Here is a 24,111-nt window from a genome sequence, read left to right on the forward strand (position 1 = left end):
TCAGTAGTTCTTTCTCTAAATTTTATCTTCTCTTTTCGTAAGCCTCAGGTTTCTGTTACTATAATAACCTAAAAAAAGAACTAAAGAGTTCTATACTTTGGCTGTTTCTCATGATTTTTCTCATTAAGGTGACAATGTGTAGGAATGATGTAGGAATTAGGTAAAAAAAGAAAGAGGAGGAAAGGGGAGAAAAAAAGGAAAAAACTTACTATATTGGTATATTGTTTTTATTCAATACATACAGCCATTCACATTCTTACATATTGCATATATTCCCCCATACTACCATAAGTTTGATCAAACAATATAGATATAAGTGCTCATGTAGGCCAGTTAATTTAATTTAAAACAAATTTTAGCTGAGCAAATGCATGATAAGTTAATTCTGGGAAAAGAAGCTAAAATATCTGTGACCTCATTGGCTTCCTAAAAACTTTCCTGTCAAAACTTATTCAGTCAATGAATTAAATGTCAAAAATATAAAACTATATTTTTAATGCTATATGAACAACAACATTTATAAAACAACAATCTTGATTCTTAAAAAGTTTTTGTTATACCTACTAAATTACATATTAAAATTAAATATATATTTTTTCCTAGATGATACAAAATAATAAGTGTTTAATATAATGGACTTCAGTTTATTCTGAAAGTATTAGCAAAAATTTAAGACTAGCAAATGTTACAATGTTTTATATTAAGTTCTTAAAACATCAAGGTATAATAAAATCTTTTTAAAATCTAAAAGATATCACCATATTCTGGAATTTTGTTTTGTAACAGGAAGAGTATTCCTACAAAGAACAAAGAACAGAAGATTCTTGAAGCTTATTCTGTTGATCTTTTAGTTCAAAATCTCATAGAAATTCCATCCCACCACGGGGCACACAGGAGGTGTGATTAGTCCCAAGACATTGGGATGTTACCAGGCCAACAAGGGAAAGGGTAATAGAGGCCATGGTTGTATTTACTGACCATGTGTTTAACACCCTAGAGAAAGGCAAGAAACAAAAACCAACGCTTCCACCGTCTATGCCACAGCAATGCCAAATATGCTACAAGATGAATTGTTCTGTAAAAATCTATATTAATAATATACAAATGGGAGCCTTATAAATACAGCCCTGATTTGTATTATAGTTAGCTACTAAAAATGTCATTGTAAAAATTACACCTAGGTTTATTTGAGCTCTGCTGGTGTCGATGCAGCTGGAGATGCTTCTGGGCCTGCAACACAAAGTAAATACATGAGTAGACAAAGGTAATGTTTTAAATACATTTTTTTAAAAATCACTTATTAATTTAAAATAAAAGAAAGTAACATTTCTGTACCTGTTCATGAGAACTGAACCCAAAGTTTACACAAAAATTAGCACAGAGTCTTACTTCCCAGGACCAGTTGTACATGGAAAACATGAGAAAACAACTTTGGCACTGGGAGAAAAGGACAAAGTGCCCCATGAATGACATTTACTTTCTGAGTCATGCTCGTCCATGCTGGAGAGATTCTGGTACCAACATGCTGAGCAGAACTGAACAGCGTGAGCACAGCCTCAGGAAGGCGACTGCACTTAAGTCATGTGCCTTTTCCTCAGCTGGAAAGTAGACTCTATGCAGCCTCTGCCCCTCTCTTCCAAATCTCATGTCCCTTCACAAATGTGAGCAAGCCTGCCAAAGTATAAAGCCGAATCCGTGTAACCTAAAGGTCACCTTTCTGACACAACACAGCATTTATGCAGGTACAGGGGTAAAGTAACAATAATCACCTTGTGTCCCCTGGAAGGAAGAAAACATTAATAAGAAGCCTGGACCAGATTTATTTCCAGAAAGTTATGGCAGGAGCTCAAAGTGGAGCATTTTTCTAGCCAGAAGGAAAAAGGCACCATCTGGTTTGGATAATGTTGTTTATAAAGTTTAAACCACAGTGGACAGGGGAGAAGTAGGAAACAGAAGAAGTCAGGAAGTGGCAGAAATAAAAAGGCAATTTGAGTGACAGAGAATGTGGCCCCCATCAGGCCCAGCACAGGGGGAGGGAGGGGGCTGGATTTCCATGGTGCAGCCCTCCTTGCTCACATCCACCAAGCACTTTTCTCAGATTATAGGCACTTGGCTGTTTATTGTGAATTTTGTTAATTTTGAATGGTTAAATATCTCTCTGGAACCAAACAGCTAATGTTGCTAACGTAGCCCATGGGTTACTTAATACCTAAATGATGTATTTCCTGACAGAAACTTGATAAACTTATACCAATGCTGAGTGGTAATCCTTTGACTGTATTTTGTTAGTAAGGAAGAAAATTTTATCTACTCAAAACCATTCACCCTAACATATTCCATGCAGGTGAACCTCTGCAGTCACTACGTGTGTATTTCTAAACTGGGTGTATGTGTGTGGGGGGGGGGGATATTCCAAAGTTTACAGATGAAAGGAATAATGATCAGACAGGAATAAATGAAATAGATACTTAAAAAACAATAGAAAAGACCAATAAAGCTGAGAGTTAATTTTCTGAAAGCAAACTGCAAATATTTAACTAGACCAAGAAAAAAATAGAAGACTCAAATAAAACCAGAAATGAAAGAGAAACTGGGTGCGGTGGCACAGGCCTTTAATCCAAGTGGCTCAGGAGCCTGAGGCAGAAGGATTGCAAATTCAAAGTCAGCCTCAGCAACTTAGTGAGGCCCTAAGAAACTTAGTAAGACTCTGCCTCAAAATAAAAAAAAAAATTAAAAAATTTTAAATAAAAAGGCTGGAGATGTGGCTTAGTGGTTAAGTCCCTCTGATTTCGATCCCTGGTGCCAAAAGAAAAAAAACAATATGAAAGAGGACACGTTACATTGATACCACAGAAACACATGAGATGACTTATGAACAATTACTAACAAATTGGACAACCCAGAAGGGATGGGGAAATTCCTGCAAACTTAAAACCTATCAGGATTGAATCATGAAGAAAAAGAAAACCTGAACAGATTAATAATGAGGAAGGAGACTGAATCCTTTATATCTGTAATAATAAGTCTCCATCACAGGAAAGTCCAGGACCTGATGACTTTACTGCTGAATTCTATAAAATATTCAAATTTCAATTCTTATTAAACTCCTCCAAAAAAGTAGGGGGAGAAAACACTTTCAAAACATTTTATGAAGCTGGGCACAGAGGTACATGCCTGTAATCCCAGCAGCTCAGGAGGCTATGACAGGAGGATCTTGAGTTCAAAGCCAGCCTCAGCAACTTAGCAAGGTCCTAAGCAACTCAGCAAGACTCTGCCTCTAAATAAAATACAAAATAGGGCTGGAAATGTGGCTGAGTGGTCATGTGTTCCTGAGTTCAATCCCTGGCACCAAACCCCCACCCGCCCCCTCCAAAAAAAACATTTTATGAGATCCACACTACCTCATACTAAAGCCAGACAAAGATATTACAAGAAAATTACAGGTGAATATCCCTGATGAACAAAGATACAAAAACCCTCATCAAAATTACAAGCAAGCTAAAATGAGCAGCACATTAAAGATATCTACATTATTTTCAAACAGATTTATCCCTGGGATTCAAGAATGATTCAAAACACACAAATCAATAAATGTGATTTACCACATTGATGTAATAAAGGATGAACACTATGATCTCAGCATACCACAGAGATATAGCCACATTAATAGCAGCATAATTTACAATAGCTGAATTATGAAATCAACCCAGATGCCCATCAATAGGTGAATGGAATAAGAAATTGTGGTATATGTACAATGGAGTTCTACTCAGCTATAAAAAAGAACAAAATTATGGCATTTGCTGGGAAATGTATGGAAATGGAGAATATAATGCTAAGTGAAATTAGTTAAAATCAGAAACTCAGAGATCCAATGTTTTCTCTCATATGTAGAAGCTAGAGTAAAATAAAGGAAAGGAGAAGGGAAGGATATGATAACATAAAGACCCAATTAAATCACTGGTCACAGCAATCTGAGCCTGTAAGCCCAGCGGCTCAGGAGACTGAGCAGGCGGTTCCTAATTCAAAGCCAGCCTCAGCAACTTCCTGAGGTCCTAAGCAACTCAGTGAGATGCTGTCTCTAAATAAAATATAAAAAAGGGTTGGGGATATGGCTCAGTGGTTAAAAGCTCCTGGGTTCAAACTTTGGTACCAAAAAAAAAAACATAAAACAATCAAACACAAATTAATAGATGAGTGAAAGGAAGTCTATCAGAGTAGAGGAAGGGGAATTGGAGAGGGGAGAGAGAATGGGAGGGAAAAGGGAGAAAGGAAATGGGGGGAATCATGAACTGAAAGAGATTTCCATGCATGTATAAGTTTGTCAGGATGAACCCAAATACATTGTAACTACAAAACTATAATAATAATAATAATAATAATAATAAAAGAAGAAGAAGAAGAAGAAAACTATGTGATCTCCTCAACAGACATAGAAAATATATTTGATAAAATTCAACATTGTGATCTGATAAAAACTCTCAACAGATTAATTATAAAAGGACTGTTCTTCAAGATAGTAGATGCATATATGACAAGTTCTTAACTAACATCATACTAAATAGTAAAAAAGGTGGAAGTTTTTCCTCTAAGATAAGGAATGAGGCAAGGACACCCAATCTCATTACTTCTATTCATTATTGTACTAGACATCCTAACTAGACAATTAGGCAAGAAAAATAGATAAAATTCATCTAAGTTGGAAAGAAAGTAGTTAAACTTTGCTGACAATATAATCTTATTTATAGAAAACCCCAAAGGACAACATGAAAAAAAATCTGTTATAACTGATTAAAGAATATATTAAACTTGCAGAATGCAAAATCAACATCCCAAAATCAGTAGCATTCTATACATTTAACAAAGAACTATCCAAAAAAGAAACTAACAAATCAATCTGATTCTCAGCAACATCAGAAAGTTACTTGGGATTAAATTTAATCAAAGAGATGTAAAGCTTATACACTGAAAACTTTAAGTCATTGATGAAAGAAATTAAGATACAAATACATGGAAAGATATTCCATATTCATTGATTATAGAAATTAATATTGTTAAAATGTCCATCCTGTTCAGAAGTATCTACAGATTCAATGAAATCCCTATCAAAATTCCAATGACATTTTTCACAGAAACAAAAAGAGAAACTCTCAAATTCATATAGAACCATAAAAGACCACGAATAGCCAAAGCAATCTTGAGCAAAAAGAACAAAGCTGGAAGCAATGTGCAACCTGATTTCAAAATATATTACAAAGCTAGAGTAATAAAAACAGCATGGTACTGGTACAAAAATTGACATGTAGAACAACAGAATAGGATAGAACCTCCAAACAAACCCATACATTTAAAGTCAACTGATTTTTAACAAATGTAACAAGAATGTACAGTGGGAAAAGGACAGTTGCTTCATTAAATGTTGTTGGGAATACTAGATACCTACATTCAATAGAATGGAAATTGAACCCTCACTTCACACCATATATAAAAATCATCTCAAGCTAGATTGAAGTCTTAAATCAAAGGCCTGAACTATAAAAGTAAATAGAAGAAATACAGGGGAGAATCTTCCAAATATTAGTCTTGGCAATGACTGTGTATATAGAACACCAAAAGCACAGGCAACAAGAACAAATAAGATCACACCCAACTAAAAACATATGGACTGCAAACGAACCAATAAGCAAAATGAAAATACAGCCCATATAGTAGGAGATTATGTTTGGAAACCATACATGTGATAAGTAATTAATATCAAAATAAAAAATGGGCAGGCAAAAGACCCGACAGATATTTTGTTCTAAAGAAGACATACAAATGGCCACGAGGCATGTGAAAAAATTTTCAACATCATTATCATCAGGGAAATGAAGGTTAAAATCACAATGAAATGTCATTCCATATTGGACAGAATGGTTGGTTAAAAGAAAATGAAAGAAAAATGTTGGCAAGGATGTGGAGAAGAAAAGATCTTTGCATCCTGTTGATGGGACTGTAAATTAGTACATCCATTAAAGAAAACAGTATAGAGGTTCCTCAAGAAACCAAAAATAGATCTACCACATGAAACAGCCATCTCACCACTGCTTATATATATATATCCAAAGGAGCTGAAATAAGTATATCAGAGAAATATCTAACTCCCATTTTTAGTGCATCATTGTTCACAGTAACCAAGATATGGAATCAACCTAAGTGTCATCAACAGATGACCAGATAAAGAAAAAAATGGCATACATACACAATCGAATACTATTCAGCCATACCCAGAGATAATTCTGTTATTTGTGACAACATGAATGTACCTGGAGGACATGATGCTAAGTAAAATAAGCCAAGCACAGACAAAGACTATATGATCTCACGTGTAGAATCTAAAAATGTTAAACTTAGAAGCAGAAAAGGAGAAAGATGGCTATCAGAGGCTGGAGCTAGGGTATTGGAAGTATTTGATAAAGAATAGAGAGATGTTGGTCAAAGTGTGTCAAGTTTTAGTTAGAAGAAATAAATTCTAGAAATCTGCTGCACAGCAAGGTGACCAGTTAATGATAACAGATTGCATATTTCAAAAGTATATATGGCACAGGCTTTTGGAGTCAGAATACATGCAGTTTGGAGAAGGCTTCTGAAGGCTGCTCAGAGGCTGCAGTCTCAGATTTAAGAACTCTCTGCCCATTGATTCTTTTGGGTAAAACTCTTTGCATTTCAGTGCAGATCCATTTCTCTATAAATACTCACTTGGAGGAGAAGACTCTGCAATAAAGAATAAATCATTTTTCAGTTTAATGGGAAAGTCCAAGAATTAAAGTAACTCTTAATTATTTGAAGAATTAGTAAAAGACTGTGTTACTTAAAACAACAGTAAGTCATAAAACACCATCAACTTAGTAAAGTTCAAAAGGGCACTTTGAAACCACATTTTGTGCAAACTTGTTACTCATCTCCTCCATCAGGATAAAGGAGAGAGTGAGCCTGTTAATTGGCAGATGTCCCTCCACCAAAGCAGCCAGGAACTGGCTGTGGAAAGCCATGCAGAGAGCTGCTCACAAAAAAAAAAAAAAAAAAAAAAAAAAAAAAAAAAAAATTGGAACAAGCCCTTCAAATCCTTCAAATGCCTGAGCAGACGTGACATGCCTTCTTCCTCCTAATTAAAGAAATAAAGACCCAAAAACAAACTAATAAGCCCAGGGGCAAGTGGTCAATAATTAACAGAGCCATGGAAAAAAAGCATAATACTCGACAGGCTTTAAGGTGCACACATCCAAGAAAATGAGACTAATTCTCCCAGTGACTCTTAAAAAGCAAAAATTAAGATAGTGTTTTGAACATCTAATTACAGAGAAAGTTCTAAATTATTCAAAACTTAAGACATGCTGATAATGGAGCAATTTCAAATTTTTGAGTTTGAATTTGACATTCTTTTTGAGAAATAAAGGGCTTTCTGAGAAGCAATCTTGAAGAAGACTGGCTGTTTATGTCAAAGACCAGCATTGTAGGACCATAACTGTTTGGATTCAGGAGACTAACATTGATATTATTTTATATATTAAGTGTTTGTTACCCTACATGGAATATCAAAATTTCTAATGAAAAAAAAAATGTGAAGCCCCAGAAGTCATGGGTTTTTCTTACATATTAGCTTTGCTCGTATTTTCCTTATGTTTATCTGTAACCTTAATATTCCTGTGGTTTTGAAACATAATTTCTCAATTACTTATTTTCCATTATGAGATGCAACGTGAGATAAGAAAGTTGCCTGCTGCCACCCCAATTAATGAAAATCTGCAGGACATACCACTTGCCGGGTGCACCTCACCTTGAGCTTTCTCAGAGCCTTCAGGAGCCTCTGGATCCTGGGGTGTCTCTGTATCCTGGGACCCTTCTGGGTCCTGGGTGGACTGAGATGACACTGAGGACCTGGACATCTTTGGCGTCTTCTTGTCGGAATCAGCTCGCTGCTGCTGTAACCATTCATCTTTATAGCCATTGCTAATAAGTTTGGAAAAGTTTGTTGGGGAACTGGTTTTTTGACCAGGCCTCAAAAAGAAAAATGAATGTTAAACTTAATTACAAAGGTTAATGAAAAAACCAGAAACAGTATTCAGGGAACACACTGATAATAAGTCAGCTGCCTAACTAGCTCTTAAAGCATAAGGGAGCTCTTGAGCGTTCTCTCTTCCATTCCTTCTCTCTCTCTCTTTTTTCTGACTCTCCCATCTCTATCTTTATCTCTCTGGGTATGTCTCCCTTTGTCTGTCTCTGATCTCCTTCTCCATTTTTAAGGATAAAAATCATATTTTAAAAGTATCCCTTGTACATGGGTGAGAATATGTTTATTCCAGTTTCCAAAACTGTTCTTGCTGTTAGCCAATTACAAGTTAATAATCATTCAAATATTTGACAGGGAAATCTTCAAAAACACCACTGTTAATCCACAATGGATTGCTCAGAATTATCACACCTATAAATAATGATTTTTTTTTCTTAATTAGTTCTCTCTTGTCCTTATTAAAGATTATCTGCCACCATTTTGACATGGCTTTATCTCCTATCATTTGTCACTGTTCATTTAGACTTTCACCAGCTGCCAGAGCTCCATGGATCAGGGCAGTTGATGTGGTGGAGGCTGCATGAGTGTTCAACTCAAGCAGGTGATGAGTGCAAAAATACCTCTTCCCTATGAGCCTCAAGTTTCTTACTTATAAATCACTTCATTGTCAAGAGTATTATTCTAATGGTTTTTCTCCCTCTCCACCCCTTTCCATATTTACATATATATGTCTTTTTTTTCTTTCTCTCCCTCCCAGTCTTATGGCATTTATTACAGTAATAATTAATATAACTGGTTTTCCCCCCATTGGATGAGAGCTATTTGAAGAATTAGTCAGGCAATTAATGACATCTATTTTAGCTGTGTACCAGAATTCTGGGAAAGGGAAGAGACACAGAGGCCTCAGAGTTTCCCTTTCCAGCCGGAAGATCAACAGATGGCAGCATGCCTAATGTACCCTCCAGCTGAACACAGAGATGCTCACAGGCACAAACCTCTGGGTTAAGGTCTTGGTGACAGAAAACATCAAGATAAGCAGCATGAGTGTGCAAAGATGAGTGGCCCAAAATGCAAACTTGCACAGCAAACAATGCAGAAGGGAAGACATGCGCTCAAAGTTGCAAAATCAATGTCAGGAAGAAATGAAAGCACAGCTGTGGGGAGAAGGCGAGGCTGGGTCAGAGCCTTGAGGGCTGGACTGCAGGAAGTTGTCTGGATGTTGTCATTGTCATGCTTGGACAGAAGTGGGAAGAGCAACTCCAAATCTCATTTACAGATCTGTCAGCATAGTTTGAGCACTTACATGGGAGGGAAAGACAGTCTGCTTCCAGCAGTGTCTTTAGGGCCAAGCGGGGTCCCCGTTTTGCTTGGATATTTTGAGTTAATGGCTGGCAGCCTCACCTGTATACAGAAACACAAATCCCCAAGTCAAGAGATGAAAATTCACCAAGAGTAGCAAACAAACAAACTGTATAGGACTAGCCTTTCAATGCGGTAACTATTTAATAGATTTAGTTACAATGAAATGTAACCCAACAATAATCCCATTCAACAAAAGGGCTTTGTAAAAGGGACAAGGCATTTTGCATTCCAGTAAAGATGCCATCTACTCAAGAATGAAATGATTAACAACTTATTGGGAAATGCTGGAGGCTCTATGAGAGGTCCCATCCAGATGGAACTTCCAGAGGAAATTGGAACATATGTTCCCACAAAAGCCATGCATGCCAAGGTTCACAGCGGTTTTAGTAATTAATCACCAAGAACTGCAAGAGACCTGAATGTCCATTGATAGGTCAATGGACAAATTGCACCATAATATAGTACAAATGGCCCATAATGAAACACCTCTCCACAATACAGAGGAACCAGGCTCAGACACTCCTAACAGTTTGGCTGCATCGCAAATGTATAAGGCCACATGGCAGGTGGCAGAGCCAGGTGTCAAGGACTACATAACACTAAAAAAACGGATCATTGCCTGCCAGGGTTAGGAGTCATGATGTGTTGATGAAAAAGGGGCTGAGAAACTCGGGTGGTGACAGACTGCTCTATAGCTCAATGGCTGTGGTGTTCACACAACGCATACATTAGTCAAAACTTATCCAACAGTACTATACAAACAGGGACCTGCATTCAATTTGTATCTTATTTTTTAAAACAGATATAAGTGGTAGTAGGAACAGAAAAAAAAAAAGCAAGCAAAACCCATGGAAGTATATCAGAATTTACAAGAAGAAAAGATGCTAACAAAACCCTTCTAATCACCCAGCAAGTGAGCAAGATCCTTTGAGTTCTGACTAACAACCAGTAGCCTATTTGCCCTAAATACTCTCAAGCATCTTCCACATGCTGAGGGAGGGGTCAGGGCATGGTTGTGGAAAGTGCTGCATCCCATAATCTTTCCTAGTACATAGATGACAGGCTTCAGAGTGGCAGGAGGAAATTCAAGTACAACCTGCTAGTTCAGTGTTGTGATACTTCTCAGGTTCAAGTTTTCACTGTACCTTTGCCAAAAGGACTTGCAAGATACAAGAAGAAAATCAAATCAAAGAACTCCCCCACCTTAGCCTAATAAATACACCTAGGTAATCTTTGTCCTAAGTGAGGATGATGTGATCTTGCTGAGGCAGTCTGGGCCCTTCTCCGATGTGGCTCATGCCTGAGTTACCCAATACCACATGCCTTCAGCTGTTACCTATTCAGTGTCAGTCTTGAATTCTTGGACATCATAACTCCTCAGCATGCTAGGCAAGGGAAGACAGATTGGCTTCAGGCATTTGTGTAGCCCTCAGCACAATTTTTTAAAGGGGTTACTAAATAAATAACCCCATTTAATTTGTCAGCGATGCAGCATTTACTGTTTCAAAATTTCTCTAGCTCTGTACTTAACCGTGGTTAACATCCATGTGCTCAAGATTTCAGCTCAGTGTAACTGGTCACTTAAATACCACTGAGAAACAGGCCTGATCCCTAAGAGTCCATTCCACTTTCATACACATGCTAATGGCCCAAAGCCAAAATGACAGTGGAACACTGGGGATGGCTTGAAGAATAAACAAGCGGCCCATTGCAGCCAACTCATGCTGTACTTTGTACTCAGCCACTCAAGTCTCCAAATAAACTGAGGGTCCTCTATATACCAGGATACTGATAAGTGAGGCCTGGAAATCAGTAGGATGTGCCTAAGATACACCTAGTTTCCCCGGTACTCAAATAACAATGGTGTTGGCTCTCGTTCTCAGTATCAAAACAGTATTGCCATATTTAATACAAACTTCATCGTTTCACTCATAAATCCCAATGTCTCAAGCACTGAGACTAATTTCAGACCTTGATGCTAATAGCAGTGTCAAGCCCTCAATGGTGCTAGGGGCCTGACTGTGGTCCCTGGAGACCCTGGAGGCACCCAAGAGGAAGCCAGGAGACCAGACAGGCTTCTATCAAGAGATCTCAACCACCAATCAACCAACTCAATCTCTCTGATATGCCGATGCTAACACATAATGCAGGAAGTTCATTGGAGTAGACAAAGGGGAATAAGGGAAGGGAGATTGAGGAAGGGAATAGGAAAGACAGTAGAATGAATTGGACATAACTTTCTTCTGTTCATATATGAGTATGTGACCAGTGAAACTCCACATCACATAACAACCACAAAATGGGATCCTAATTTGAATATTATACTCCATATATTATATGTATAATATGTCAAAATATACTCTATTGTCATGTATATCTAAAAGGAATAGATAAAAATACTAAGTACTGAATATAGAGTATTAGGAGACAAGTCTCCAAAATTACTCTTTTATAAGACAACCTGCAAACCTGTCTTGGAAATTGATTACCACTTTGTAAATATTTGCACATTCAAAAAATGCAAATTTCCTAAGAAGTCTTCAGTTCAGAGATCTGTCTCCCCTTTGTAATCAAATACACCCCTGGGAGTTTATACAGAAAAAAAGAATTCCTTTTCTCTTACTTTATTACTAGTGAGGAAATTCCAGGAAAAAAAAAATTCAACTTAAAGACTTAAAGTGCAAAGATATCAGGAGCAAGATATCCTTCCTACATGTACTAAATCATAGTGCTATGCCATATTTCCCCTACATATGTATTAACTGGTTGAAAAACACTTAGTAAAAAGTAACCTCACCTATAAAATCAACATTTACAAAAAGAAAACGACAACAGTGTCACGCTTGCCTTTTTAGTAGAATGAAACTTAAAATTCTGAGTACAAGAACAATGTTATGGGCATCTTAAGACACACTGGCAGGAGCTAACAAGTTCATTCCTTAATTACTCAGGGAGACATGGAAACAAAGCAGATGCAGATGCCACCTATTTATGAGGGCACCTTTTTCTTCTCCTTTTCTAGTTCCTCGGCCTCTCTTTGCCAAACCGTTTTCATGTCAAAGTCAAAGGGCCCTCTTCTGGATTCATAGTTACTGTTGGCCTGACCAGGGTTGAATTCTTCATACACCATGTAGTCTGGCATGGAGACCACAGGAACTCTGCAGGAACAGAAGAGACACTTATGGCCTGGTACCTAGCACCATTTCATTCCCTCTCTCTTCTCTTCCCAACCCCTTTCCCACTCTTTATATAAGAATCATCCATCTTCCTCAAAGACACAGATGGTTTCCCTCCATTCTGCTCATGCTGAATAAACCCATGCAGGACAGCCCCACATGATCAGGAGGTCAACTCAGAAATCAGTCTCATGTGACTAAAAAAGGGTATATTAAAATACGAATTTATAAAGCAGATAACTTATAATTATTTCTTTTAGAATAGCATCTACTATTTTGTCCTTTTCAAAGAGCTGAACATCCCTAAACATTTACCACTTAACATTATAATTAAGATAATATTTTTTTTGTTGGACAGTCATTTTTAATGTATGTATTTAAATTTAAATTTAAACTTAAACTGATCTTCCCTCACTGACACCATACCCGGAAGAGTCATCTCCAAAGTTCTCTGCTCCCCTTTCTGTTTTACAGTGTCTCATTCATTTTTCCTACTGAACTTAGTACAGATTATTCTTGTATGTGTGTGGCAGGAGTTGGGGGGATCAAACCCAGGACCTTATGCAAGTCAGGCAAACAGCATATTCATTTTTTAAAATGGGAGAAGTCTAATGTTCCCATGCCTTAGGCATGGCATAAATTTTATGTGTTCTTTTTACCTATCCAAACAAACAACAAACAAAACACAACAAAAACAGGAAAATCAGAATCCTGAACACAAAAATCACTCTGTGACCATGAACAGAACCCTCAGTCAGATGACATCAGATAATAGCTTAGAAGCATGTCTATGGTGGTCCTATCTTACAAGGAAAATAGAAACAAAACACCAGAATGATTTTTCATGTTTCCTCTCAGTCCAAGAGAGGTGGTTTGGAGGGTCAAGTTTACATAACAGAAACAGGAATTCATTTCAAACATTGTGGGGAACGGACAACAGCTCCCTACAATTCTATAATCATTATAGAAACTTAGATGTACCTCCATTTCTAGCTGTATCTAGTGTATTTCATCTGTATCAGAAAGCTTTAGACAGGCTGCTGTTTCTGTAGCCAACAGACATGGGGATATTCCATATGTCAGAAAACAGAAAATCTGAAGCTATTTACCAATAAGCAGCCAAAGACCCACACCTCAAAGGGGACACAAGATGCTCCATTCCCCAACTTTGGTTTTCTGACAACTCTGCTATATTCCCTAAAGAGCTAGCTATTGAAAAATAGTACCTGGACCTGTGATATCACACACTTGCTATCAGTATTAGATATTTATATTTTTAAATAAAAATACAAATCGGACTATTTTTTCAATTAAAAAAATGTGGGTGCTTCAAGATACTCACTCATGCTGGTGGGCCGTGGGTGGCTTGCTGTGGTGGATGTACCAGTCGGGTAGGGCATAGGCCACCGGGGAGCCTTGCCTCGTGCCAGGGGCAAAATGCTTCAGCAGATCTCAAAAAGAATGAGACAGGGTTGCGTGTGGGCCTGTTGCTCACACAATAGAAGGCACAACCAGTGGAAGTGTAACAAAAGGAACTGTGCCATCACCCTGAGGTTGCCTCAGGACTGGGGGCTACCAGAGCATTCCTGACCCCCCCACCTGCCTCTACATGGGCTAACAAGTGAAGGTCCAAAGGGTCCAGTTTCACATTCAGATAGGGATGACCCATGTGAACCCCTTACCCCATCTCTCTTTTCCTCAAGGATCTGGAAAGATCTCCTGGTCCTGAGCAGGCACCTATGCCAATATCATCACTACTCTCCTTAGGTCCCCAGAAGCTGTGCTTGCTGCTCCCCTACCTCAGTTACTCCCAGGCCATTCTCTGAGCCTAGAACAATCCAAGCCTAGATGGCCTTTTTTATCATTGTCAGGCTGTCCTTGACTCCTCCCTCCACCCAATACAACTATTTCCAGAAGAACCCCTCCTCTTCAGGTTTCCAGGTGGGTAGTCCCTGGGGAATTTATCTTGGCTTTTCTAGCCAATCTGAAGGGGAAAAATCTCAAGGCTCCTTCTCCGAGACTCAGGTTGGTTCCTGACTCACCAGCTGACTTTCTAGCTTGTATCCCTCCCCTCTGCTGCTATGAAAAGGCTTCTGGTGGGAAGAACTGATTTTGCCAGATAATACCAACAGCAAAATGATAATAATAATACCCGTGACAGCAGAGAAAATGTCTTGATTTAATAATCTCAGTAAGAAATTTTTAATCTCCCATTTTTCACTTTAAAATTTTTATTGTTAAATATTTCAGACTTGTAGAAAAGTTACAATAGTATGGGTTCCTCCTCTGACCTTCACTTCATTTTATCACATTTGCTTGATCATTTTCTTTATCTATGTTTTAATCATCATCATCATTATTATCATTATGGGGCAATAACAAAATAAAAAACCCCTTGTAATAACAAAATAAAAAACTTGCCTATAATCCCAGAAACTCAAGAAGACTGAGGCACAAGAATCACAAGTTCAAGGACAGTCTTAGCAACTTAGGAAGACTCTCAGCAATTCAGTGAGACTCTATCTTAAAATCAAATATAAAAAGGACTTGTATATAGCCTCGTGGTAAAGAATCTTTGGGTTTAACCTCCACTACCAAAAATATCATTGTGATTACTGAACTGTTGGGTAATCTGTTGCAGACAGCATTCCCCTTCATCCTCAGTTTCAGTGGATGTTTCAAAAAGACAGTCCTTACATAATCACAGCATGATGATCAAACTGAGAATATTGCTATTTGTTATAATTTGAATTTTAAATGTTCCCCAAAAACTCATGTGTTGAAGACTTGGACTCCAGCTCATGGTGCTACTGGGAGGCAATGAAAATTTTAGGAGGTAGGGCCTAGCTGGATGAAGTAGGTCATTGGTGGTGAGTTCCTAAAGGTAACATTGGGAAGTAGCCCCTTTTCTCTTTCTGCTTGGTGGCCACAATGAAATAAGCATCGTTTTATACCATGTGCTTCCATCATGATGTACTGCCTCACAGTCCCCAAAACAAATGGGCCAAGTGACCATGCATGGCAACTCCTGAAACTGTGAGCTAAAATCCACCTTTCCTCCTCCCCAGTTGTTTATCTCAGGGATTTTGTCAGAGTGTTGCAAAGGTGATTGAGGCAGTATTGATGCAATACTTTTATCTAATTTACAGAACTTATTCCAATTTTGCCAGTTATCCCACTAGTGTTCTGTCAACCAATGGCAGGGGAAGGTAGTGTCTAGGTCTTCTACCTACTTTAGGCGTAGTCAGGTAAATGGGTTGTTATGGACTTTTTAATGTTAAAGCAGCACAGATGTGGCCATTTTGTTTTTCATTATCCCTATGACATTCTCTGTAGGGATGATAGCAGGCAAAGGGGAAAAAAGAAAAGTTTAGTACTTGTCATTGCCACTTATCCCAAAGGCTAGCAGTGGGAGATGTTCCCTGAACCCCCTGATCAGTGATTTCTACTGAACTCAATATGCCTCAGCTTTCAAATATTCAATCAAAACTTTTTCAATTAAATCTTGCATTAAAATTGACTTTCATCAACATTACCATTGAAACATGTTGGTTGTCTTCATTATTTAAAATCTATTTTTAATAAGGATAGAGGAAATGACAATAAGCAAGAAAAAAAAAACAAAAACTTTTCACAAATTAGCCAGGAATTGGTTGAATCAAACAAGGGACATTACAGGGCAAAAGTAGATCTCTTGAAATGCGCAACTTCCTGAGATTCTCCTCGAAATAACAAAATAAAAGGGGGTGGGGCGATGGAAATAATGATTCCAAAGGTAACACTCAGAAAAAAAAAAACCAATTGTGTGAATACATAACCAATTGTGTGAATCCAACGTCTTTTCAGTCTAACATCACAAAAACCATTTCCCCCTGGAGATTATACACATCTTCAACCTACTCAGTGAGTCTAAACTTCTAAAGGCCTTGGGCAAAAGTTATGGTTTTATAGTAAATATATTTTATATATTTTTGTATGGATGAAATTATAACACCCCTACCCTGCTCACAAAGCCACTGAGCATGCAGAGGGCTTACCAGGTCTGCCACCTTGTTTTGCAAGCTTCACATATTCTGAATCCGTTTCTTTTATCCAGTACTTCCTAGTCCCAGGTATGTTCCCATTGTGTGATTCTTCCAGATTACTGAGTCCTGGGATCTGGGACGCTGGTGGGACATCCACAGCCTTCTCAGAGCGTTTGGTGGGCAGGTGGTAATACCAATCTAGACAGGAGGGAAGCAGAGCTTCACTGTTAAGTGTGGGTTGTAGGAGGATGCTGGCATCAGGGAAGGGCACCAGTCCCCTCTGAGACTGTGCAGACCAAGCAGTCAGGGCAGCACACATGAAGAGCAGAGCACATGAGCCCTCTCTGAACACCTGGGACCAGGAGGACAATTAAGTCCCCAGAGACGAAAAGAATGTCAACCACCAGCCCAGGTGCAATAATCCCAGAGACTTAGGAGGCTGAGGCAGGAGGATTGGAAGTTTGAGATCAGTCTGGGCCTTTCTGTCTCAAAATAGAAAATAAAAATATCAGTGGACATAGGTTAGTGGTAGAGCACCCCTGGGTTCAATACCCAGAACTGCAAAATAATGATAATAATAATATGCCAACCACTCTTGCCAAGAGAAGAAAAAGCACCTCCTACTCAGCCCTGCCAGTCCTGTTTCTCTGATGTGGTTTGACCTTCCTCCCAAAGAGCCCCAGTTTCTTCCACTGGTGTGCTAGCTTCCTAGACAGGTATCCAAGCCTGTCTGTCTGTCCCAATCTCTCACCTACATAAAATGAAGACTTAAGCGTATTCCTAGTTATGTTGGAAGTATGCAATCCTTAAAAATTTTAGTTCACACAAAACATTACAGGTAAGTCTATGAAGTATGTGGTAAAATGTTGACCAACATTTGATAAACTTAATATGTTAAAAATACTGAAGTATAAATTCAGTCACAGGAACAACAGTCTGATTAAACATGTTTACCAATTTTACAAGAGCAGGAAGGCAAGCAAGGGGGTTAAAGAAGCCTCATGAAATGAACACCTGTGATGGCAGCTCCTGCCTGGCTCCCTTCCACCACCCTGGCAGCAGACTGCAAACTGTTGTTTTGGAGTCAGCAACCCATTTCCACACAAGCCCCTCAGCTGGCTTCACTGTGCCGGAGGCCACAGTGGGCAGGAAAAGGTATCAGAGGCCTGGATAAGTATTAAAGAGGGAAAGGAGGCAATGAGGGAATCATTTCACCAGAACAAACACATATTCTAGAAAACCTTCTCAGGCCTGATATTCCTAAGGACTTTCCTTTGGGAAAGACTAAGTTGGATGAGTATAGATCATGTGGCTTTTACTGTGACGCAGGCAAAATAGTGCAGGGAGTGGGAAGGACAGGAAAATGAGAGAGCTTGCCCTCTGTTCTTCCTCTGCACTGTGACATGAGTTCAACACAGAAAGGGACAGGAACTCTGTGGGCATGACCCAGAGAAGTAAGGAGGCTGCCTGAGCCTTGAGCTGATGGCATCCAGAGCAGACCCCATAGGCTTGCCTATAAGGCTCCATGGAGAATAGATGGAGGAGCTTCTGTAAATAGCTGGGGAGGTTGGCAAAATCTCAGGACCTGGGGTTGTTAGTGCTTATTTATGACCTTACAGAGAGAAGAAGTCTGGGGCATCAAGACTGTAGGTGATTTTAGGTACTTCTTTGCATTCAAAGTTGATTATTCAGATGCCCAAATGTAAGAAAAAAAATCCTCACAACTGATTAAAAAGTTTATAAACAAAATCTAGGAAAAATACAATATACAAAAGATCCAAATTCTTTGTGGCATAGTGACAGAGTATATTTGATAGCACTTATCAGACTGTACTGTGACAAAATTCATGACATTAAGACAATACCCAGTTCATGACAGATGTGAGGCAAACTTTTTGTATCAGTGTGACTGTAACATAGTACCCAGATATTGGTTCAGCATTATTCTAGATGTTTCAATTAAGGTATATCATATACCTTCAATTAAGGTATATTTATATAAAAATAACATTTAAATCACTAGAGAAGCCAGAGATAGTAGTGCACTTCTGTAATCCTAGAAACTCGGCGGCTGAGGCAGAAGTGACTGTGTGGGAATTCAAAGCCAGCCTCAGCAACTTAGTAAGGCCCTAAGCAACTTCGTGAGACCTTGTCTCAAAATTTAAAAAACAAATAAATGAAAGGATGTTGACGTGGCTCAGTGGCCAAGTGCCTCTGGGTTTAATTCCTGGTACCAAAATAAAATAAAATAAATCAGTGGACTTTGAGTAAAGTAGATGATCCTCCACAATATGGGTGAGCTCCATCCAATTATTTAAAAGTCTTAAGGAGAAGAATGAGATCCTCTGAGGAAGAGGCCTTTTGCCTCAGATGGATTTTTTAACTCCCAGCCTGCCCTGCAGATTTCATCTTATTGCTGCATAATTGTTTGAGCCAGTTCTTTAAAATAAGACTCCCTTTCTCCATATATAGGTAGATATCCTATTGATTATGTCACTGGGACAAACCTTAACAGTCATACATAGGAAATAGTACGAATCAATCAATTCACTCAGGGCCTGGAAACAAGAAGTTATCATCCTTTAAAGCTTGATAGCTTAGACATCCAATATCTACTAAAGCTGGGTTCACTGCATAAAAATGAATGATATTTAACATAGAAAATCTTTTAAGTATCTAAAGGACATTTAACAGCTAAATCAATACTATAAGGTTTTGAAAATTGAAGAAACATTGGGAAAGCCTTAAAGAATTACACAAAAGATCACAGAAAATCAATCTAGTAATTAAAAATAAGAATTTAGCAGCTTCATGCTCTGATCAGGTTCAGCTCAAAGATTTCCTCTCTTGGAGAGAGAATATTTGATTCTTGCTTTATTTTTCCTCTCTCTGTTTGATTACTAATTAATCCACAGAGAACAGTGTATCTTCTACCTTCTCATTACTGGAAGCTTGGGCAAGCACTGAACTATAATCCATTTATAAATGAATGCAAAGGAGGAGCTCAGAGAGAAAGGGCTCAAATAAGTAAAAACCAAGAGTCACCACCTGTCCCACATACACAAAGGGATGGGGGAGAAAGAGCTCCAGGAGAAGGCTGTCTAAGAATCCATGCCCTTCTCCTCCAACACACAGCATGGCCTGGGTTGCCAATAGTGGTAACAATCAGACCTAGAGGTTCTTTTATATGAAGGGCCTTTGTTTCCTTTCTGACCATATAAGAACTGCTCCAACTTGTCCCATACATCTGAACACCTGTACTCTCTTCTCTGTTCTCTTCCTTCCAAAATAAAGTGGAGTAAAAACAAAAAGAAGACAGCATCCCAAGACTTCTTCCTTCCCTTCTCAACTTCATCCCCTGGTACATAAGCCATGAACCTCCACTGAATACTTGTTTTCTGCATCCAGCCACTTAAAACAAGAAATATTTAATTTGGTTAGGGTTTTAGAAGTCAATAAAATACCTGGGAAATACAACTGGGGGGCGGGGGATGTTCCCTAGTCGACATTCAGGAAAACAACGTGAGATTTATACAGGGTTAACTATTACAAAGAAATGTTCAAGCATTATGTCTAGCTCCCGACCTCCACCATCTGAACAACTCACCACAGGGAGCATAGCGGTGTGAGACACCCTGCACCTCCTTGCTGGTGTTCCTCATGGCCAGAAGAAGAGAGCGCTGCGGGAAGAGACAGATAACGCACTTGTGAGGCATCTTCAGGCACAAAAGTTGGAGGCGGGTAGAACTTGCTAGATGCGGGGTCGGGGTGGGGTGGGGGACAGGGGACACTCTACAGATGCAGCTCCCAGGATTCGCTGCTGGCCTGACTCCCTGGTAGCTGCATCTACAAAGTTGCCCACCCCACTCCATTTAGCAAGTGTTGCCCACCCCACTCCATTTAGCAAGTCCTGCCCACCTCCACCTCTTATGCCTGAAGATGCCTCACAACACACAAGTGCTTGTACATCCATGCAGGATACACAGCAGGTATAAACGCACGCCAAACACCCAGCAAGGTTCAGTCCACACTGGATACACAACACAGCAGGGGCACATCATATAGGTTATACAGTCGGGACACAAGCAGCCAGGCACGTGAATGCATGCCGGGCGTACAGAAGGGGGCAGGTCGTGCGGATAAACAGCAAGATCAAGGAACCATCACAACAAGGAGAACTTGCACTCCCAGTACTCAGCAAGTACATATTAGGTATACCACAGATAATCAAAGGCTGTAGGACTTGGGACTGCACCAAGGTCCCGCGGTGGTCTCCACCCCCGCCGATCAGGCTCACCTGTCCGCTCAGGGTCTCCTTGGCTGCTGCCTACTGCACTCTGGACTAAATTTTGTGTGCGGCGAGCGGGTGGGCGGGAACCAACCCGAAACTCCCAGCGCGGCGGGAAACCACAACAGCCCCTCGTTGCCAGGACAACGTCCAGCAGCCAACCCACAGGTGCAGTAAGAGTGCCACCGGCCAATAGGGAAAACCTGAGGAGTGCCAGTAGGCCAATCAGGACCTGGGCAGAGCGCAGGCGCCACCTGTCAACCGTCTGGAGCTTGGGGAGGGGTCTCATTGGGGCTAGGGCGTGGTGTGAGGAAGCGTGGTGGGGCGGGGCGGGGCCGGGCTTAGGACCTCCTCGTGTCACACCGCCCCACCCACCCACTGGAACCCCAGTTACTGCACAGTAGTCCAAAAACTGCACAGTGGTCCAGAAAAACTAGGAATTTCTGCCACGCTCGCCAAGCAAGGGTAACTGACCTTAAGAAAAAAACTTCAATAGATAAACCTTTACCAGGCAAATGAGAGAGTAATGTTGCATCTAACAAAAGAATTTAGAAAGAATTTGCTTACTAAGTCTCTTGCTTATTTAGTGCAAGAGAGAGAGAGAGAGAGAGAGAGAGAGAGAGAGAGACAGAGAGACAGAGAGAGAGAGAGACAGAGAGAGAGAGAGACAGAGAGAGAGAGAGAGAGACAGAGAGAGAGAGAGAGAGAGACAGAGAGAGAGAGAGAGAAATGCATACTTGGTAAAACTCAGCAAATAGACATGTCTGCCAGTTGCCTATTAGTGGTAAAATTATCATGTAAATGTTCTTCCTTATACCTTCATTTTTGGGGAATATTCCTGTTTTGTAAGCCCAGGAATCTCTTTAAAAAGTTCTTAACTATATTTCTACAGTATAGTGTTTACAGTTTCAAACCCTTGACTTTAATAGTGAACCTTTGCTGGATTAAGGTTCACAGAAACCCCAATAATTATATTAGGAATTATGCTTCACAAGAATGGAAATTATCTGACAAGTGCTTGATGAAGTCAGTGGGCAACAGTAGCTTTGGCAGAGGTAGGGAGGAGACACTTAGTCAGAAAGCTTCATGCCCACCTGGGCCAGATGGTGGGGTAATTTCCCAGGGTTAACCCCTTGGGAAAGTTAAGGATATACTATTAGAACCTTCATAGAAAGGTTACCACAGCTGAGGCAACTGTAAGTAGACTTGATTTTCTCTTATTGAAGTTTTTTTTTTTTTTTTTTTTTGGTGCTGGGGATTGAACCCAGGGTCTTGTGCATGCTAGGCAAGCACTCTACCAACTGAGCTATATCCCCAGCCCTTGAATTTTTTTTAAATCAAAGCATTTTATAATGGTGATTATTGAACCACTTAAACTAAACAAAGTACTGCTTCTGTTACTCAAGTGTAGCCTTTATAAATCTAATAGAAGGCTGGTAATATAGGAAATGGGTAAATAGAAGATAATTTTTGTGGAAGGAATTAATCCTAACTCTGACCTAATATATATTACTATATATGTAATAATATAATAATTAATGATATAGTAATGAATAATATTATAATGATCATATTGTAATGAATGTACAATATTAATATTAATTATTAATATCATTATTGTATAATAATTATATATTATTATATAACAATATTAATTAACATTGTGTACAATATTAATATTGTACATTAATTACAATATTAATCTGATATAATATTGTAATATAATATTGTAATGAATTCTAGGGAGCTTCAGCTGACCCCCTCATGTAGGTAATCAAGACTTCGTATTCATAGGATTAGACATAGGGGAATGAAGGGAAGGGAGAGGGGATGGGAATAGGAAAGACTAGAATGAATTGGACATAACTTTCCTATATTTATTTATGAATATATCACCAGTGTAACTCCATAACATGTCCTCAACCATAAGAGTTGGATCCTAGTTAGAATAAGTTATATTCATGTTTATATATTTCAAATTATATTATTCTGTCATGTACTTGAAAAAAAAATCAATAAAAAACAAGAAATAATTAAAATGAAGTTAGTAATACAAGATTTAAAAAAAAGACTTCCTACTGCAATGACAAGTTTATTCCACTGCATAGAGAGGCACTCAAGTTATCACCAAGCATAACAAGTGCTTCCATTTCTGTAAATCAAACATTATCTGGATAAGTGTTATACAGACAAGAGAGCTTATTTTTAAAAATAACTGATTTTAGTAACTGGAACTGACATGACTATAGAGTACCTGTTTCTCACTTGGGTTAATAAGAGAGTGCAGCATTTATCCAAGCTGACACACTTCCATTCTAGCTGAAATCATAGACTGAAGAAGAAAGCTTTGACCTTTGGAGTGTTATTGAAACTATAGGTATTTGTTGATTCCAGGCAAATAAGAATCTAGGTAATGATGCCAACCAGAAGAAAACATGAAACAAGGATAATCCGTTTATAGTAAAAAAAAAATCTCTATTTCTTTATTTCCTAAACTTTTTCATATGTCTTTCTATCACATAATATCCCTCAGGATTTAGAAGGATCTAACATACACACCCTCAAATATAGTCTCACTTCATGCTCAATTTTATCCAATTTTACTCCCACACTGCTCCTTCGCTGGAAACTGGCATTCCATTCTGATTCTATAAATTTTTTCACCTCATTGATTGTTTCTTTTGCTGAGAAGATTTTTAATTTCACAATACCAGACCTTAAACTATACAAAGCTATAGTAACAAAATAGCATAGTATTGACTACAAAATAGATATGTAGACCAATGGTACAGAATACAAAACACAGAGACAAACCCACATAAATATAGTTATCTCTTGTTGTTAATTTCTACTTCATACCATTGTGTTCAGAAAACTAACTTGATATGATTTCAATTTTAAATTTGTTACAGTTTGTTTTTTGGCCTGGCATATCATTTGTCCTGAAGACTGCTCTATCCAGGAATTTTCTTAAAAACTCGAGAGGACTTCTCTAGATTGTGTATTCTGCTACTATTGGATGGAGTGTTTATGTCTCTATATGTCTGTTTGATCCATAATGTTATTCAAGTCCTCCATTTCCTTATTGATATTTTCTCTAAATAATCTATCTGTTGCTGAAAGCATAGTTTTGAAGTTTCCTAATATTATTGCATTGTTATTTGTCTTTTCAAATCTATTAATATTTGCTTTATATATTTATATTTTTCT

General features: G+C 38.7%; 1 protein-coding gene across 4 annotated transcripts; it reads right to left on the reverse strand.

Moving 5' to 3' along the window:
* Nucleotides 1-213: 213 nt before the first annotated feature.
* On the reverse strand, nt 214-21,064 carry C2H7orf57 (chromosome 2 C7orf57 homolog). 4 transcript variants are annotated; one of them, XM_040291932.2, is made up of 9 exons: nt 20,911-21,063; nt 20,221-20,293; nt 16,626-16,811; nt 13,931-14,039; nt 12,414-12,570; nt 9,354-9,451; nt 7,817-7,989; nt 6,739-6,753; nt 214-1,230 (listed from the first exon to the last, which is right to left on the reverse strand). In XM_040291932.2, exons 2-9 carry the CDS (start codon nt 20,273-20,275, stop codon nt 1,184-1,186), a joined length of 840 nt encoding a protein of 279 aa, XP_040147866.2. In that variant the 5' UTR covers nt 20,276-20,293; nt 20,911-21,063; the 3' UTR covers nt 214-1,183. The 4 variants fall into 4 exon arrangements, with proteins under 4 accessions (XP_040147866.2, XP_040147864.2, XP_021577905.2 ...); XM_040291930.2 differs by having other exon boundaries at nt 7,817-8,037; nt 20,911-21,062; XM_021722230.3 differs by lacking the exon at nt 6,739-6,753 and having other exon boundaries at nt 20,911-21,064.
* Between the last annotated feature and the right edge of the window lie 3,047 nt (nt 21,065-24,111).

The sequence above is a fragment of the Ictidomys tridecemlineatus genome, chromosome 2 (assembly GCF_052094955.1).
Source record: "Ictidomys tridecemlineatus isolate mIctTri1 chromosome 2, mIctTri1.hap1, whole genome shotgun sequence".
NCBI classification, from domain to species: domain Eukaryota; kingdom Metazoa; phylum Chordata; class Mammalia; order Rodentia; family Sciuridae; genus Ictidomys; species Ictidomys tridecemlineatus.